This window comes from Schistocerca gregaria, chromosome 7 (genome assembly GCF_023897955.1).
Source record: "Schistocerca gregaria isolate iqSchGreg1 chromosome 7, iqSchGreg1.2, whole genome shotgun sequence".
Taxonomy (NCBI): Eukaryota; Metazoa; Arthropoda; class Insecta; order Orthoptera; family Acrididae; genus Schistocerca; species Schistocerca gregaria.
In genome coordinates this window covers 21,637,409-21,655,029 of record NC_064926.1, presented here as the reverse complement: position 1 = coordinate 21,655,029, position 17,621 = coordinate 21,637,409, and the positions used below count along the sequence as shown (strand labels likewise).

Here is a 17,621-nt window from a genome sequence, read left to right as displayed (position 1 = left end):
CACCCATTCCTGAGCAACTCCTGATACCAGTACCGTCAGCACCAGCAGTATCACCAGAGCTGATACTCAAGGTCAACATGGAAACAGCCCTGGCATTGGTGGTGTTGCTATATGGTTTGTCATGGGAAAGTGGGCACAGAATGTATACATACTGCTGCTGCAACAAGCTGCCTTAGCCAAAGCCCAGCAGACAAGGACGTCAGTGTGGATGTCTCAAGAATTCATGATCTCCCTAGGAGAGGAGGGATGAAGCGACATGTGTGAGTTCCTGCAGCAGTGCTCTGTCATCCACAGAGGGTGCCTCAGATTTGTGCATGGGGAATGGGGGTGAGATCACAGTCAGAGCCCCCCATGGCTCCAGTCTATTTATGGCTAGCCGAGCTATGCTCAGCCTCAGTTCTCTATGGCTGAAGAACTTGCGCAATGGATCCACTAATATATTCAACATAATCCTGGGACTGCAGTTTTGGACACCCCTGAGATTACACAAGAGAGTCTTCTTGTAACGAAGTTTAGTATTTGGTTGATATCACATGTAATCCAGAAAAACGACACTCTATGTTTATTCTGTCACCGGGTACTCCTAACAGATATAACTCCTGCATTCTAAATGTACTGGGTGAAAGACTGTGCCTGTAGCAATTCAATTCATAAGTGAATGGGCTGTCAGCCACATGAGATTTCTTCACTAATGCCCATCCAAAACTGAACAAAGAAAGGGGAATAAATGCAAAAAATGAGGAAGAAGAACTAGTAGTACATTATATCCCATGCAGAAAGCCATCTGAGAAACTGTAAATAAAACTTTTCAAAAAGTATGAAACTGAATTATAACTGCAAATCATTCAGACTGTTGCTTGTATATCTTTTAGTTGAAATTTTGCATCTTTATTTCAGAAGCAGATTTTCTTGTTCATTCTAAATCACAATGATACGCTCAAAATTTAAAACAGTCTTGATCGCAATCTCGTTAAAACATTTTTTATTGGAGTGAGTGACCGGTTTCGACTCTTTCATAGAGATGAAATTTTAAGATCACTGACTATGTTTTCAAATATTTTATGATATATTCAATTTATGCATACTTCAAATGGTCATTATTTATCAATTACAACAATTTTCAATCTGGGATGATCTCTTTTCTCCTTCTCATATTTCTGTAACGTGTTGAAAGTTGTGAAATTAAATAACTTTAGCTACAGCATATGATGACATATTACCAAATTCACATCTGTGACTTATTACACATACCTCTGCAATGTTTATTATCCTGACTTGGAATAAATCCTGGATTGCACAGGCAGTAATAAGAGCCATCAGTGTTGACACAACGACCATCTGTGCAGACGTCCTCTTCCAGGCATTCATCACGGTCTCGACACTCATTTGTTTCAGGATTACGTGTTTGCCCTTCAGGGCATTCACAAGTGAATGAACCAATTGAGTTTGTACAATGGCCACCCTGGCATAATCCTGGGATTGCCTCGCATTCATCCACATCTAAAACAAATATCAAAAATGAGAACTTTACACCATGTGTCAATTTATAGTCTGGAGCACTATATGTAGTAGCCTCCAATAACTCTGTCTAATCACATATGGTACATGTTACTAACTAGAACAAAATGCTGCTAATTAGATATGGTGGCCAGGGAACTGATGGCCCACATTCCTGTTCAAGCTAAAACGAAAATAAAATATGTCAAAATGAATTCAAAGCAACTTCATTCAGAGAGGCTGCAGTTAATGTTTTTCACTGGAATGTTTTTACAGCTATTACCATCAGAGACCCTTCCATTCTTTTCCAATTCTAGAAGTATAATTACAGTACTAAAAAGTTATGCGTGTACACTAGAAGCTTATATTTTTAAATGTAAAGTGTTCAAATATATTTCTGATTTGAAAAAAATGTAATACTGTATCCACATTTTTAAAGATATCCTGTATTATGGCTACCTAGTTAGCTTCAGCTTTTGTATGTGTTGCTCCCCATGTCACAATTAAATTATTATACTACATGACCCTCTAATTTACCAATATTGTTTCAGTTCTGAATGCTGCTCTATCATCAACAATATGTCTCACATTTGCTTTGCATTTTTCCCCAACTGTTTTTTCCTCTCCTATTTTCCATAAACTTCATCTTGCTCCACTTATTCAGTCCTACTCAGTTACTACAATTATAGAGATTCATGCTTCTTTCAATTATTGTGTTCTTTAAGTGTTGAGTATTCACATGATTAACAGTGCCCCTCTGTGATTCACAAATTCCTGCTGCCAAAGAATTGTCAGATCAAATGTGACAGTGCCATTTCCCGAAATCTTTGTTGTGACGACAGAATGATATTTTTTGTAGTCCGAGGTCTATGTTTGTCAATGCAAACTATGGCTACTTAACATATGTTGTTATGACAATATGTGAAGACTGTTTTGTGATTGGTACAGCTATTTCTTAGTTCAGGTAGAATTTACGAGTTCCATCTCTCACTCCATATTTAAATCACTTTTCTTTATAAGTACCAACAATTGAAACATAAATTCGGAAATGTTTAGTGAAATCTATAAAGAATACTTTATTGCATATTATGTATACATACTATTTGTAATTATAAAAAGTAACTACATATGGCTAAGGGAAGTATTACCAAAATTATCTTTTTATTTTCTAACGCACACTTTCACTGTAGCAACTTAATAAAACACACACACACACACACACACACACACACACACACACACACACACACAGACAGTTACACACACACTGGACTCATAGTTCACCTGAATTAATGAGTATTTACAATGTGAACAACATTCCATTCTCACAGATTACAGTCCACTCCCCTACACGTGAAACGAATCATTCTTGTACTACTATAGACCAAATAACAATTAACTCCAAAACAAATTATAAATCAGTTGTAATTAAAGCTGGACTGGCAGACCATCATGCACAGGCTATAAGCTTTTGTGTAAACACTAATCCATCCTATAATCATATGAGGAAGACTACACACATGGGCAGAACTTTCAGTAATACAACAGTACAAACATTCCAGAATTATCTCCAACGAGAATCATGGGAGCTAGTGTATAGTACAGAAAATATTTATGATAAGTTTCAGACATTCATGAATATTTTTAAATATTATTTTGAACTTGCTTTTCCATTGAAAGCCAAAACAACCTAAACCACTAAAAGCAGCAAGTGGATTACTAGAGGTATAAGGAAATCCTGTGCTACAAAACGGTACCTTCACAATATTGCAAGAAGCTACAACAAAACTCAGGAGTTTGATAGTTACTTTAAAAAATATAAATCTATCTTAAATAAAATAATAAAGGAGGCAACGAAACGAGACAATGACAAATACATAGATGCTTCAAACAGAACCAAAGCAATCTGGTAAGTTGTAAAGATAGGAACCTAATCTTACAAAAATAGAATTATTAATATAGTATTAAAGGCTGGCTCAGAAAACACTAATAACCCACAGGAAGTAGCTAATATGTTTAATAACTATTTTATAAATGCAACAGAGAAACTACTACAACAGACCACTACTAGAAAACAGCATACAGAAACAAGGAAAAAAGTCTCAAGCAGATCAATCTTTCTGTACCCAACAAATGTAGAAGTAGTACAGGTTACAATAAAAAGTCTCAAAATGAAACACTCTGCAGGTGCATATGATATGCCTGATTTCATTATAAAGAAGTGTGGGGACTTGATTACTGAACCCTTAACCCACCTATGTAACCTATCTTTTGCTACAGGAACTTTTCCTTCATGTTTGAAAATAGCAAAAGTAAAGCCATTATACAAGAAAGGAAACAAAGATGATATATCCAACTACAGATCACTGGCACTTCTGTCTGTTTTCTCTAAGATATTAGAATAGCTTTTAAATAAGAGACTAACAGACTTCTTACAGGATAATGGCTTTCTGTCAGAACCTCAACATGGATTTAGAGCAAACTGTTCAACCGAATCAGCAGTGCACTGCTTTCTATTAGAGGCACTGATAGCATTACACAACAAAAAACTTACCATGGGCATATTTTTAAATTTGTCAAAGGCATTTGACACCACAAATCATGACAAATTGCTACACAAGCTAGAAAATCTTGGCATTAGGGGAACAGCTAACAACTGGCTCAGCTGTTATCTTAAGAATAGGGAACAATACGTGAAAATTAATCAAGAAAGGGACAATGTCATTAGGAAATATAATTCCAAGCTACTAATTGTTAAATATGGAGTGACACAATGATCAGTAATGGGTCCTGTTCTGCTCTTACTCTATGTAAATGATCTAAACATAAACAAAGATAGCAGTAAAATATTTCAATTTGCTGATGATACGAGTGTTCTAATTACAAGAAACCCAGAAAAAACTTCTGTAAAAAACATAAAAGAAGCCACTGAAAGGCTAACATGTTACTCTGATGACAATGTGTTAATACTAAACACTGAAAAAAATGTAGGTATCAATATACATACAGTGCAAACAAATAATCTGATATCACCAAATCTACAGCTATATGGACAAACAATTGCCAAAACAGTCTGTACCAAATTTCTTGGACTTCATCTACAAGACAACTTGAAATGGAAAGCACATATTGAGCAAATGACAAAAAATTAAGTACTTCTTGTTTTGTGTTACATACGTTAAAAAATTGTACCAGCTACAACACCCTTCAGTGTGTATATTATGCAGTTTTACACTCTCACCTCCGATTTGGGATTATGTTCTGAGGGTATTCTGGAGTTGCCATCAAAACATTCAAAATTAAAAAAAAATTATAAGAATAATGGAAGGGGTAGATAATCGCAAATCATGTAGACTATTGTTTCAAAAAAGCATTATCCTGCTTCTTCCTTACTTGAAAATAAAATGTATTTAAAGTAAAACTTACATACAAAAAGACCACTCGTCATTCAAAATCACATAATACACAGCAATGATACAAGACAAAAATTGGATGTACATGTTCAAAGTGACAAAAAACAAAGTTATTTCAAAACGGCCTTATCCATCCTAGTATCAAACTATACAATGCCTTACCAGATACCATTAAGCACATACAAAACATTGGTCACTTCAAATCTAAATTGAAGTCGTTCTTGGTTGATCACTGCTTTTACACAGTAAATGAATACCTACAAAACTTAATTTTTCTATGTTAATCCAATGTAGTCTTATTCAGAAGAACATTTGTATTTTATCTCTCTATATATAGCGTAACAACATTTATTTTAGTATTCATCATTAATTGATATATTAATTTTTGTTATTATATACAAAGGTATACTATACGTAAAACTGTTAATATTAACATAAAAATCCAAATATCTCTTGCGCATTGTGCAGCTGTAGATGAAAATGGATCAATAAATCAATCAACTGCCTTTGACATTGGCTAGCACACGTCAACTACTTCAAGATGTTACAGTTACTACAGCAACACGTACACGTATTAAAAGTGTGAAACAGTCTTTGCGTCATTAATAAATTGCGTTAGGTGCTGAGCACCAACACAGGTTGGCCGATAAAAAGTACCGCACTTTACTCTACAAGGATCAACTCCACAACGATGGTGCAGTTTAGATGTTTGGCAAGACAGTGTATGTTCACGGATTTTGGAGAGACTGGCCTACTATACGTTACCAATGATCAGGAAGGGGCATCTTCTGTAATTTGACCATGCATTTCTAACTACACATGGTGTGAAACCCGTTCCATACCAGTTTTTACGCATGTATAGATCAAAGAAAGAGATTCAAAATGTAGGGTTTGGTATAATTCTTCAGGAGCACTGATGTCCACGTTTCAGCACAATGCAAACAGAGAAAATGCGTTAATATTTCTTTCGAATATGCCAATGATCGTTTTGTTACACAATTTGCACAACACCCATATGTTACGAAAAAGTAATATTGCAGATAACATGCAGCGCCAAACAGACGAGTAAACAGCTTTCTATACAACCAATATTAAAACCAACACAATTTTCTTGACTTTCGTAGTTTCCAACAATGTAAAAGACATTTTTCTTGTTTCATAAGCGGTAGGGTACGTTATAACAATGTGTATTAAACAACGAACGGACATACTATGTGTCATGTTGAGTGGAAGGGGGCGGTAGTTAAGGAAACTAGAACCATATTCACATCACAAGAGTTAAAAAAATATTACTATTACAAAGAGGTACGGTCTATATTTTTGCGGTACACTAAATTTCAAGAGCGCAAAATAAAAGCTGTTTTCTATAGATTTCTCCCTTTATTACGACTGAAATTAAATTTATTTCCTAAATTGTTGCAGCTATGGTCGAAACTATGAAGCTACTAATTATCGGACGTTTGTAACAGTTGACTACAGAAAGAATGAAGAAGCTGTTGATTTGAAGCTCTGCATTATAGAGCTGTTATTTTAACGTTTCATTTACGCTATAAGCTAATAAGAAACTGTTCGCCCAGAAGCACTGTAAAGAATCATTTGTGAGTCGTTAGCACGAAAACACCACTGTCCTTGCGTAGTGACGATAGAGAGAAGAGGCAGCGTAATGGTTCCAACGTCGGATGGCCTACAAATCTGCATTCGTAGCTTCACATCTGTCATTTACGAAGATAGTGAGTACAAGTATGGAAAAATGAGTTTTTTAAAAAGTTGAAATAGATTATAGTCAACTGGGATGAAAGTGCCACTGGTGATTTTATTAGGTTGCAGTGATCCTTTCGTGTTTCCATTTGTTCTTACAAACATTTCTTCACAAGCAAGCAAACGTAATCTTGTATTTCATCACTGGCTGAGTTAACATGTAGGGATCATTTTATAACTGGCTGTTGGGAGCGTGTTTCCTTATACATCGATGAAATCTATGTTTTCATACAAACCAACGTAATTAGAATAAAGAATACAATGAGCATAATGGACAGCAGATAGTTTGCCCAAAAAATTAAGTTCACAGCATTATTCACACAGAGACTCGAAGAATGTAAAGACTCATTATTTATGTATATTGCTCTCCTGAGATCTGACTAATGCAAATTTTCCTTACAAAAGCAATTACACATTGTTCCTTGGGAATATCCTGATGATTATAAGAACTATGCCATTTAAGAAAGAAATGATATTATCGTGTTACAAATGCATTGAAAATTATTCTTGCCAAAATATGAAGCATATTAAATTGTAACAGGTGTCGAATGGCACCGCTTTCCCCACAAACCAAATCAACGAATTATACCACAAAACATCGGTTTTGAGAGCACATTCATTTCATGTTCACCCCACCTTCGGATGCCTGCCTTTCTATCTACATCTACATCCATACTCCGCAAGCCACCTGACGGTGTGTAGCAGAGGGTACCCTGAGTACCTCTATCGGTTCTCCCTTCTATTCCAGTCTCGTATTGTACGTGGAAAGAAGGATTGTCGGTATGCTTCTGTGTGGGCTCTAATCTCTCTGATTTTATCCTCATGGTCTCTTCGCGAGATATACGTAGGAGGGAGCAATATACTGCTTGACTCTTCGGTGAAGGGAAGTTCTCGGAGCTTTAACAAAAGCCTGTACCGAGCTACTGAGCGTCTCTCCTGCAGAGTCTTCCACTGGAGTTTATCTATCACCTCCGTAACGCTTTCGCGATTACTAAATGATCCTGTAACGAAGCGCGCTGCTCTCCGTTGGATCTTCTCTATCTCTTCTATCAACCCTATCTGGTGCGGATCCCACACTGCTGAGCAGTATTCAAGCAGTGAGCGAACAAGCGTACTGTAACCTACTTCCTTTGTTGTCGGATTGCATTTCCTTAGGATTATTCCATTGAATCTCAGTCTGGCATCTGCTTTACCGACGATCAACTTTAATGATCATTCCATTTTAAATCACTCCTAATGCGTACTCCCAGATAATTTATGGAATTAACTGCTTCCAGTTGCTGACCTGCTATTTTGTAGCTAAATGATAAGCGACCTATCTTTCTATGTATGCGCATCACATTACACTTGTCTACATTGAGATTCAATTGCTATTCCGTGCACCATGCGTCAATTCGCTGCAGATCCTCCTGCATTTCAGTACAATTTTCCATTGTTGCAACCTCTCGATACACCACAGCATCATCTGCAAAAAGCCTCAGTGAACTTCCGATGTCATCCACCAGGTCAATTATGTATATTGTGAATAGCAACGGTCCTATGACACTCCCCTGCGGCACACCTGAAATCACTCTTACTTCGGAAGACTTCTCTCCATTGAGAATAACATGCTGCGTTCTGTTATCTAGGAACTCCTCAATCCAATCACACAATCGATCTGATAGTCCGTATGCTCTTACTTTGTTCATTAAACGACTGTGGGGAACTGTGTCAAACGCCTTGCGGAAGTCAAGAAACACGGCATCTACCTGTGAACCCGTGTCTAAGGCCCTCTGAGTCTCGTGGACGAATAGGGCGAGCTGGGTTTCACACGACCGTCTTTTTCGAAACCCATGCTGATTCCTACAGAGTAGGTTTCTAGTCTCCAGAAAAGACATTATACTCGAACATAATACGTGTTCACAAAATTCTACAACTGATCGACGTTAGAGATATAGGTCTATAGTTCTGCACATCTGTTCGACGTCCCTTCTTGAAAACGGGGATGACCTGTGCCCTTTTCCAATCCCTTGGACCGCTTCGCTCTTCTAGAGACCTACGGTACACCGCTGCAAGAAGGGGGGCAAGTTCCTTCGCGTACTCTGTGTAAAATCGAACTGGTATCCCATCAGGACCAGCGGTCTTTCCTCTTTTGAGCGATTTTAATTGTTTCTCTATCCCTCTGTCGTCTATTTCGATATCTACCATTTTGTCAACTGTTCGACAATCTAGAGAAGGAAGCACAGTGCAATCTTCCTAAGTGAAACAGCTTTGGAAGAAGACATTTAGTATTTCGGCCTTTAGTCTGTCATCCTCTGTTTCAGTACCATTTTGGTCACAGAGTGTCTGGACATTTTGTTTTGATCCACCTACCGCTTTGACATAGGACCAAAATTTCTTAGGATTTTCTGCCAAGTCAGTACATAGAACTTTACTTTCGAATTCATTGAAAGCCTCTCGCATAGCCCTCCTCACACTACATTCCGCTTCGCGTAATTTTTGTTTGTGTGCAAGGCTTTGGCTATGTTTATGTTTGCTGTGAAGTTCCCTTTGCTTCCGCAGCAGTTTTCTAACTCGGTTGTTGTACCACGGTGGCTCTTTTCCATTTCTTACGATCTTGCTTGGCACATACTCAACTAACGCATATTGTACGATGGTTTTGAACCTTGTCCACTGATCCTCAACACTATCTGAACTTGAGACAAAACTTTTGTGTTGTACCATCAAGTACTCTGAAATCTGCTTTTTGTCACTTTTGCTAAACAGAAAAATCTTCCTACATTTTTTAATATTTCTATTTATGGCTGAAATCATCGATGCAGTAACCGCTTTATGATCGCTGATTCCCTGTTCTGCATTAACTGATTCAAATAGTTCGGGTCTGTTTGTCGCCAGAAGGTCTAATATGTTATCGCCACGAGTTGGTTCTCTTTTTAACTGCTCAAGGTAGTTTTCAGATAAAGCACTTAAAAATATTTCACTGGATTCTTTGTCCCTGCCACCCGTTATGAACGTTTGAGTCTCCCAGTCTATATCCGGCAAATTAAAATCTACACCCAGAACTATAACATGGTGGGAAAATCTACTCGAAATATTTTCCAAATTATTCTTCAGGTGCTGAGCCACAACAGCTGCTGAGCCCGGGGGCCTATAGAGACATCCAATTACCATGTCTGAGCCTGCTTTAACCGTGACCTTCACACAAATCATTTCACAATTCGAATCTCCGTCAATTTCCTTCGATACTATTGCACTTCTTATAGCAATAAACACGCCTCCCCCTTCACTGTCCAGCCTGTCTCTGCGGTATACATTCCAATCTGAGTTATTTACGCATAGTGAGCTTTGTTTCTTTCCTTAATGACGTTTTACAATATCGTAGCTATCTTAAAAAGTTCCACTCCAAAACTTTGCAATATCGTTAATAAACATCTGAAGCGCTCACGGGGTATAAGTAATTTTCGGAATAAATAACATCCGTCAATATTTCTATAATTGGCAATACGACAATAATCGTCCTCAGACGGTCAGCACATGACGCAATGTTAGTAATAATGCACCTGTGAGGGCCCCATAACTTCCGTGTGACATTTTTACTATTGCAGATGATAAGAACGTATCATATCTTATTACTGCTGCACGAAATGGCCGAAACTGCTCAACTTTTACAGGATGTACGACCAATAAGAAAGCAGTACTCAAGCGATGCGATTGCAGTGTCCCTAACGTCTGTAAGTTCAAAGGTATATTTTTAATTGGCGCTAAGCTTTCCGACATGCTATCAGAACAATTATATCTCAAAACATTCCTCTTCAAGAGAACATGAATATTATCATACAGAGAAAGTCTCAGATTTAAGCAGAAGAATGTCTCGTTTCCTATGAATTTCTTCCACGTGTCGGATTGAGATCAATCGCGAGCCGGATCCGGACCGCGGGCCGCCCGTTGTCCAACCACTGAGGTCTAAGTAGACAAGTTTCTGGAGCTAAATTCGGTTTCCTTTAACAGCCATTTTGTTGGCTGTGCTGCATCATAATGTATTGTAGTACATGTTTTATTTCTGACCAGAAACCTGTAAACAGCACTTGTTAATAATGAATTTGGCATATGTTTAAGTTTCACTGAGTTTAAAGCGTGCTGGCTCTATGGATAGTCATCAACTTTTATTCAGGTTGTCTACCTGTAAGGGAGGCAACGTTGCAGGATAAACAATTTGACTGCGCATTATTGGAAATGGGGCGACTAACCAGCTGATATTTCAATACGTCATTTCAGACTAACGACAGATAGGTGCCTTTCCACCAATATTCAGTCAGATCGTCGTTCATTATGAACGTAAAGTAAAAGAGTGAACGTTCTTGATTCTGAATCCAAACTTAAAACTCTTATATAGTGTACGAGCATCCAATCTTCACATAAGTATTTTCCAACGCTTGCCACATGAAACAAAGGTGATGGTAAGTGCTCTTAGCTTTTGCGTCAGGCAGATGCCTCTAACCGCCGAGCAGCATGCTCGCTTTACAGCTTTATTCCAAGACGCGGAAGAGCTATGTTGTTATATCTTACCATTGCGCGGCACGTTGGCTTATTGCAGGAAAAGATCTCGATGTCTTACTTCCGATTCGTGAGGAAAAGTGCCCTGTTTATGAAAATGAAAAGAGAGGCAAATTCATCATTGGTCGATGACAAATGGAGAGTGATTTTCGCCTTGCTTTTTGATACAACAACGTGTCATTATAAGGCAAAGGAAATGGGAACAAGCTTCGTTTATCTGAAAGCCATTCCTGCCCAAAAAACAGTATTTTCAATGCTTTTTATCATTGCAATCACTTCAAAGATATAGTTCTTTGCCAGCGAAATAGAGAGCAACCTCGCAAGAGTTTGAGACAAAACCGAGGGAGGTAGCGAAGTGGTTAAAGCACTGGGCTTGAATTCGCGGGGATGGGGTACAAATACCTGAATTAACCTTTTTTTTGTAGTTATTTTAAATCGCCAATGTCAAGTGCTGGGCTCATAATTCTGAAAAAGGGAGTTGAGAGATTTTCTTCATTCATATCCCATGTCAACTCGTTTAGTCTCTAGTGACTTCATCGTCAACTGGACGTTAAATCCTGATCTTACTTCTCTTTTCGAGGCAGAGTTTCACGATCTGCGTAGCAAAATGAAATTATTTAGCACTCCGTCTTTAGTTGCATCACATACTGAACTATTTCAAACGGTATTAGAGGTAACTGATCTACAAAATTCTACTCTTGCAAACTGCAGTTATTATATGGCCTAAACTTGTTACACTATTGTGATACACTCATAGAATAATTTTGGAACTTATACCGATGTTATTTAAATATTCTGACCAACTAATAGTTCCACATAACTTTTTTCTATCACAAACGGCTTAGCACTGATGAGCTTTCTGCACCTGTAGACAGCTGTGGATTTCGATATTTGTAAGTAAATGAAAATGCCACGTTTCGCAAAAGCAATAAAAGTATTTCTCCGTTAAATACACCAGTATAAACTTGAGACAGCAGTTACTTATTAACCATATCCACGCCAGTCACTATAATTGCGTGCACGGTACTGCGAAGTGATTGTCAAACCGTCGATCGCGAGCTACGACACTGTACAACACAATTACTGGTGACTTGTTCGACACGTAATTGTCTTCCACTGCGAAGCAGAAGTCTGAAATTTTGCTACAACCTTCCTCTGTAATGGCGCGAAAGCGTGAGGTCTTGCGACGTCACCGTCGTGCTCGGTGACACTTCAGACAGCAAGGTGTCACACATGAAAAAAAAAGAGTCACTGATTTCCCAAAATTCAGCTCAGTTCTGTCCAGTGCCACTGTGGACGTGCGATGAAGGTGAGGGTCGAAATGCCCAGACTTGAAATAATGCGGGTTTCTTGTTGGCGTCCAGGGAAAACTTTTCAGACCCAGTATCGACACGAAAAGACCTCAAGTGTGGCATAAAGGCCGTCGGTGAAACCACTGCATCTCTTGGGGCCCATTGTTCCCACACATTTCGTGGTGAAAACGACAGTTCGCAGTGAGGTGAGCAACAGGACGACGTTTTTGACAATCTTTGACAGTGCTGACAGGTCCCAGACGATTCAGCCGTTCTCTAAGGATATCGTGGGCCTGTAACCGCACTGCAGTGTCGCAGGACCGCAGGTTTTGTCCTTATGTACAGGGTGGAACCACTAGGGATTGTCCTAAGCCATTTGACAAAATTCGAATGTTATCAGAAGCAGCAGCTTGTTCAGTGCTCCTGTTTCGCTGCCTCGCGTGGCATGTTCGCAGGGGGAAGGTGGTGCAACATCGACACATGTGTCCCTAAAAGGCCCACTCCCCCCCTCCCGATTTCAGAACCACCCTCGCACGTTTGTTGAGTGCTTTATAAATGCGCCTGTACAGCGACTGTCAGTTCACTGATTACGAGGCGCCGGTGTGACAGGCAGCCGTTTCGAACTACCGAGCTGGGTGGCGCTATGTCGCTGAATTAGCGTCTGGTGTCCGCATGCGAAATCTAAGGACAGTGTCGAAAGGAATGCCTGTCACACTGGCACATAGGAATCACTCACTAGCTATCTCTTTACAAGTCCCTTTTTAAGGTGCTCGATATGGTGCCCAAAGGGGTACAATCACGTCCGACAAATCTACGAGGTACTTTGAGAATGGTCGGATCGTCACGTGGGGCGCGGATGAACGAGTGTCAGCAGTGACGAAGGTTATCGAGAAGGTCGCATCGCAATGCAAACTGTTGTTTTCGATCGTGAAACGTATGGGAGTGAACGTCCGCAGGAAAGGAGTAATTTTATTGACGCCCTTTATGCCGTCCCCGAAGTCTTCTCAGTCGATACTAAGCGGCAGTGATTCTGAAATGTTTCCCTCTGACACCCACAAGAAAAATTGCGCTATTTCAACGCTGGGCATCGAGGTTCGACCTCCATCACAAGAGGCGTCTAAAGAAGAGGTGGAATGTGGGTAAGCGGGGAATGTGACGACCTTCTCATCGTGTGCCACGCCCACGATAGCGTTAGGCAGAATTGTGGCGACATTATTAATCCACCTCACAACCAACATGAACTTCTGACCTCTGGCCATTTTTCGCATGTGTGGGCTCTTGCTGTTTGAAGTGCCATCTAGCCAGAGGGTGGCGTCACAGGGCGCTTTTGCTTCGTTGCAGAGGAAGGTTCTAGGCACCTATGAGCAAAATTTAAATCTTCTTCTTAGCAATGACATATGGAGTGTCGAAAAAGTGACCCTTTAACAGTGTTGCCCAGTGTGCTAGCGCGCGACGAAATTTTCGGTAGATGACGGTAATGCACAGGTTGGCTACTCTGGATTGTTCCACAGAGCTCAGACCGCGCTCGTGACAACTGCTTGTTTCTTCTCCACAGATGTCACTGTTACTCAAAAATACTACATTGTTAGTGTCGCAGTTGACTGTATATGCGTGAGGTTGTGCACGCTATGCTTTTCGTGTGTAGGCCTGTATCAGACATTTGGTAACGTAAATAGTTTCATTTACACATTGATACTAAAGTTCTTTTGTTCTAATGATTGTTTTTCAAGCAAACAGCAAAAAAACTTATCACTTTCATTCAGAGTGGGAAACCGATCACTTCTCCACCCAGGCAAAGAACAGCTGTGTGTATCAGTTGTGAGGAAAGAGGACGTCGAACGCCACTTCAGAACGCTTCACTCAGGAATTAAATAGGATTTCCAATGGATTCTGCTCTAAGGAAAGAAAATGAAATACAACTAAAATCCAAACTTAATCAACTTTTTTAAAAAAATCATTGGCCAAGAATAAAGCAGCAATTGAACTGCCATTTCGAGTCTCAAAAATTATTGCACGCACTAAGAAACTGCACAGACACAGTGAATTAATCAAAACTGTGTTTTTAGAAGCTGATGATTCATTATTTGATAGTCTGCTATTAGATCTTTACAGCTTTCTGCAAATACACTGATGACGGGAACTGAGGTTATGAGTCTTGACATTACTTCACAACTTAAACCTGAGTCTGAGCACTGCAGCTAATTTTCCTTGCAAGTTGACGAATTGGCTTATATAGTTGATGCAGCTCAGTTGATCGTTTTTGCAAGAATGGCTTTTGACAACTTCGAAATAACATTATACTATACATTATACCATATACAGGATGCGCTACCCGACGGGGCATATTTTTAGCAATTAAAAATATTATCGACCCTGAAAACATTCCTAAAAAGAAGTTGGCAGCCTTAGCAACTGATGTCGGCCGGGTGGCCGACTGGTTCTAGGCGCTTCAATCTGGAACCGCCTGACCGCTACGGTCTCAGGTTCGAATCCTGCCTCGGGCATGGATGTGTGTAATGCCTTAGGCTAGTTAGATTTAATTAGTTCTAAAGTTCTAGGACACTGATGACCTCAGCTGTTAAGTCCCATTGTTCTCATAGCCATTTGAACCATTTCTTTTTAAGCAACTGATGGAGCCCCTTCGAGTGTAAGCGGAGAGAAGGGATTCATGCTCTTGTGTCGTAAAGAATAGATTGCCAGTTTAGTGATCTACAGCTTCGTACGAAAGTTCATTGACTTAGTAGAGGCAGAGTTTAGCAACGTCTGAAAGAGCTGCTTCCGGTCTTAGTAGAATTTTTGAAGAACGAGGCTAATATTTCTGTGAACTAGAAGATCCGATTTGACTGCATGATTCTGCTTTTCTCGCAGACATCGCCGAAAAGTGAAATTTTCTTAACTTGCAGCTTCAAGGTAACTATAAAGATATGGGCAGAGCAGTATCTGCTGTCACTTTAAAAAAAACCTGGAACTGTGGTTGAAACATCATATCCAAGGCGAATACAAACGCTTTAGCTGTTTGAAACAAACTATTGACAAGGATCTTCTGTCCCTCCTTCCAATAACAAACAATACATCGATATTCTGTCAGATTTGAGAAGTCAATTCAACGAGCGATTCGAAATTTAAAAAGTATTTAATTATTGCACATTTTGTCAAATCACCTTCTACAGAGATTAATGCCGAAGAGTGTTCTATTTGTATCATAGAGCAATTTGATTTTCAAGAAAAAAATGCTGGAGTGGACTTGGAACCGACTGACTTTCAAAGTGATTCGTATTTAAACATCGTTTCTTCAAGCTCGTAAATTTTATGGCCTCTTGTTCTTAGAAAAAATACTCGATTTTGGACCAGAGTGGCTTCAAAATGAAGGCACACATTTCCGTGTGAAGTTTCTTTTCCCAGTAAGAAGTTAAAAAAAGTACGTAAACAGACTGACAGATGAACACTTGGATAACTGTATTCGAATAGCAGTCACTACCTGCTGTCCCAACATTTTAAACTTGTTGATGACGAAAAAGAATGCCACCCTTGTCATTAAAGTTTGTAAGCCCAGTACGAAAACTGTTCGTAAAGTTGTAATTTACGACTAACTACAGTACAGTTCAATTTCAACTTCTTTTTCTTCTATACAGTTTAATCAAAATTAATTTCGTATTTACTGTTTATGTAAGTTTATAGGAAACAAACAAATTTAAGATCTTTTCTAAAGTCCTTATTTTGTCCTAGTTTGTTTTGTTAGACCACACTAGGATTTTAAAAACGTTGTAGTAGCTCTGAAGCTTCTTACATTTGGCGACCACTGGTCTTGATTGCCAGAAATACTGTGTAAATTAACAATAAAGTACTAGTTGTTGGCTGGCCGGTGTGGCCGAGCGGTTCTAGGCGCTTCAGTCCGCAACCGCGCGACTGACACGGTTGCAGGTTCGAATCCTGCCTCGGGCATGGATGTGTGTGATGTCCTTAGATTAGTTAGGTTTAAGTAGTTCTAGGGCACTGACGACCTCAGATGTTAAGTCCCATAGTGCTCAGAGCCATTTGAACCTTTTTTGAACTAGTTGTTGGGTATGGACTAAGAAGAGGATTCAGAACAGTATTAAGTGAAACGCAAACACTTTATTAAATAAAGAACAGCTTAACTTTTAAGGATAGCCCCCACTGTGGCAGTTTACAGTTGTACGTGGCTGTTTAATACTTGGTGGCCGAAAGGTAGCAACCAAATAACAACTATGCTGCCTGGTAACGATGATGTGACAAGTCACCCCACTGCTGAGGACGAATAGATACACAGTAGTATAATGTATAGTAGTGCACTGAACACTGCTAACAACTGTACATCGGTGCACAACAGAACTATTGCACTTGTCAGTCTTAAAACAGTACTTTGAACTGACTCTACGACAGTAACACTCGGAGAAACACTTCGCGAGGCGACTACCAGTAAACTACCGTCCGATTAAAATTTGCCAGTAGGTGACGTCTGTCACTTGCCGCTACAGTGTTGCCACATCGGTTACCGTCTTCTGCTCAGTTAGAGGTGGCACACAAACAGGGCAGGTCACTTCGTAAATGCTGTTAATGCGTAACGTAGAGCAGTGTTCAGTGTTGGAAGTGGCTGCCGAGGGATGTTGGGAATACGAGATGCCCTGTCGACAGCTGAGTATAAGTACCAGTGACTAAACTGCGGCAGACGACGCGTTTCGTAGTCCTGAATTTAAACTCGTGTCCTAAGCTAACCACCTCGTGATGCGCAAGGTATCAGAGAAAACGGCGGTCAACAATCTGCGGCAGAACTAAAATCACGATTACTTGGTTCACGGCGATTACAACGAGCTCCACAAGCAATCTTAAGGGGCTTAGGAAAGCACTATCTTTCCTAAGTTGAAATAGCGCTAACAAACTACATGTTTTCTCAGAAAGTATTTGAGCTAGGGAGTTGACATACTTATAGGTTATTTATTGGATTACTGGCTACAAATTAACACACCGATTTTTAAAAATTTATTTTCAGTTGTTACAGATTAATTTTTTCGATTGTAATGAAAATTCATTTCTTTTTATGCCGTTGTTTGTTTATAAATTCAGCAATATACTGGCTTTTGGAACAAAGGCTGTGTTAAGTTCTGTAGAA

At 39.4% G+C, this 17,621-nt stretch overlaps 1 protein-coding gene across 1 annotated transcript in view; it reads right to left on the bottom strand.

Moving 5' to 3' along the window:
• LOC126282212 (fibrillin-2-like) overlaps window positions 1–17,621 on the bottom strand; it is a 687,537-nt gene that overhangs the window by 365,051 nt on the left and 304,865 nt on the right. The window contains exon 7 of the mRNA XM_049981761.1: window positions 1,252–1,500. Coding sequence (XP_049837718.1) covers window positions 1,252–1,500 — 249 coding nt within the window. The remainder of the gene's footprint in view (window positions 1–1,251; window positions 1,501–17,621) is intronic.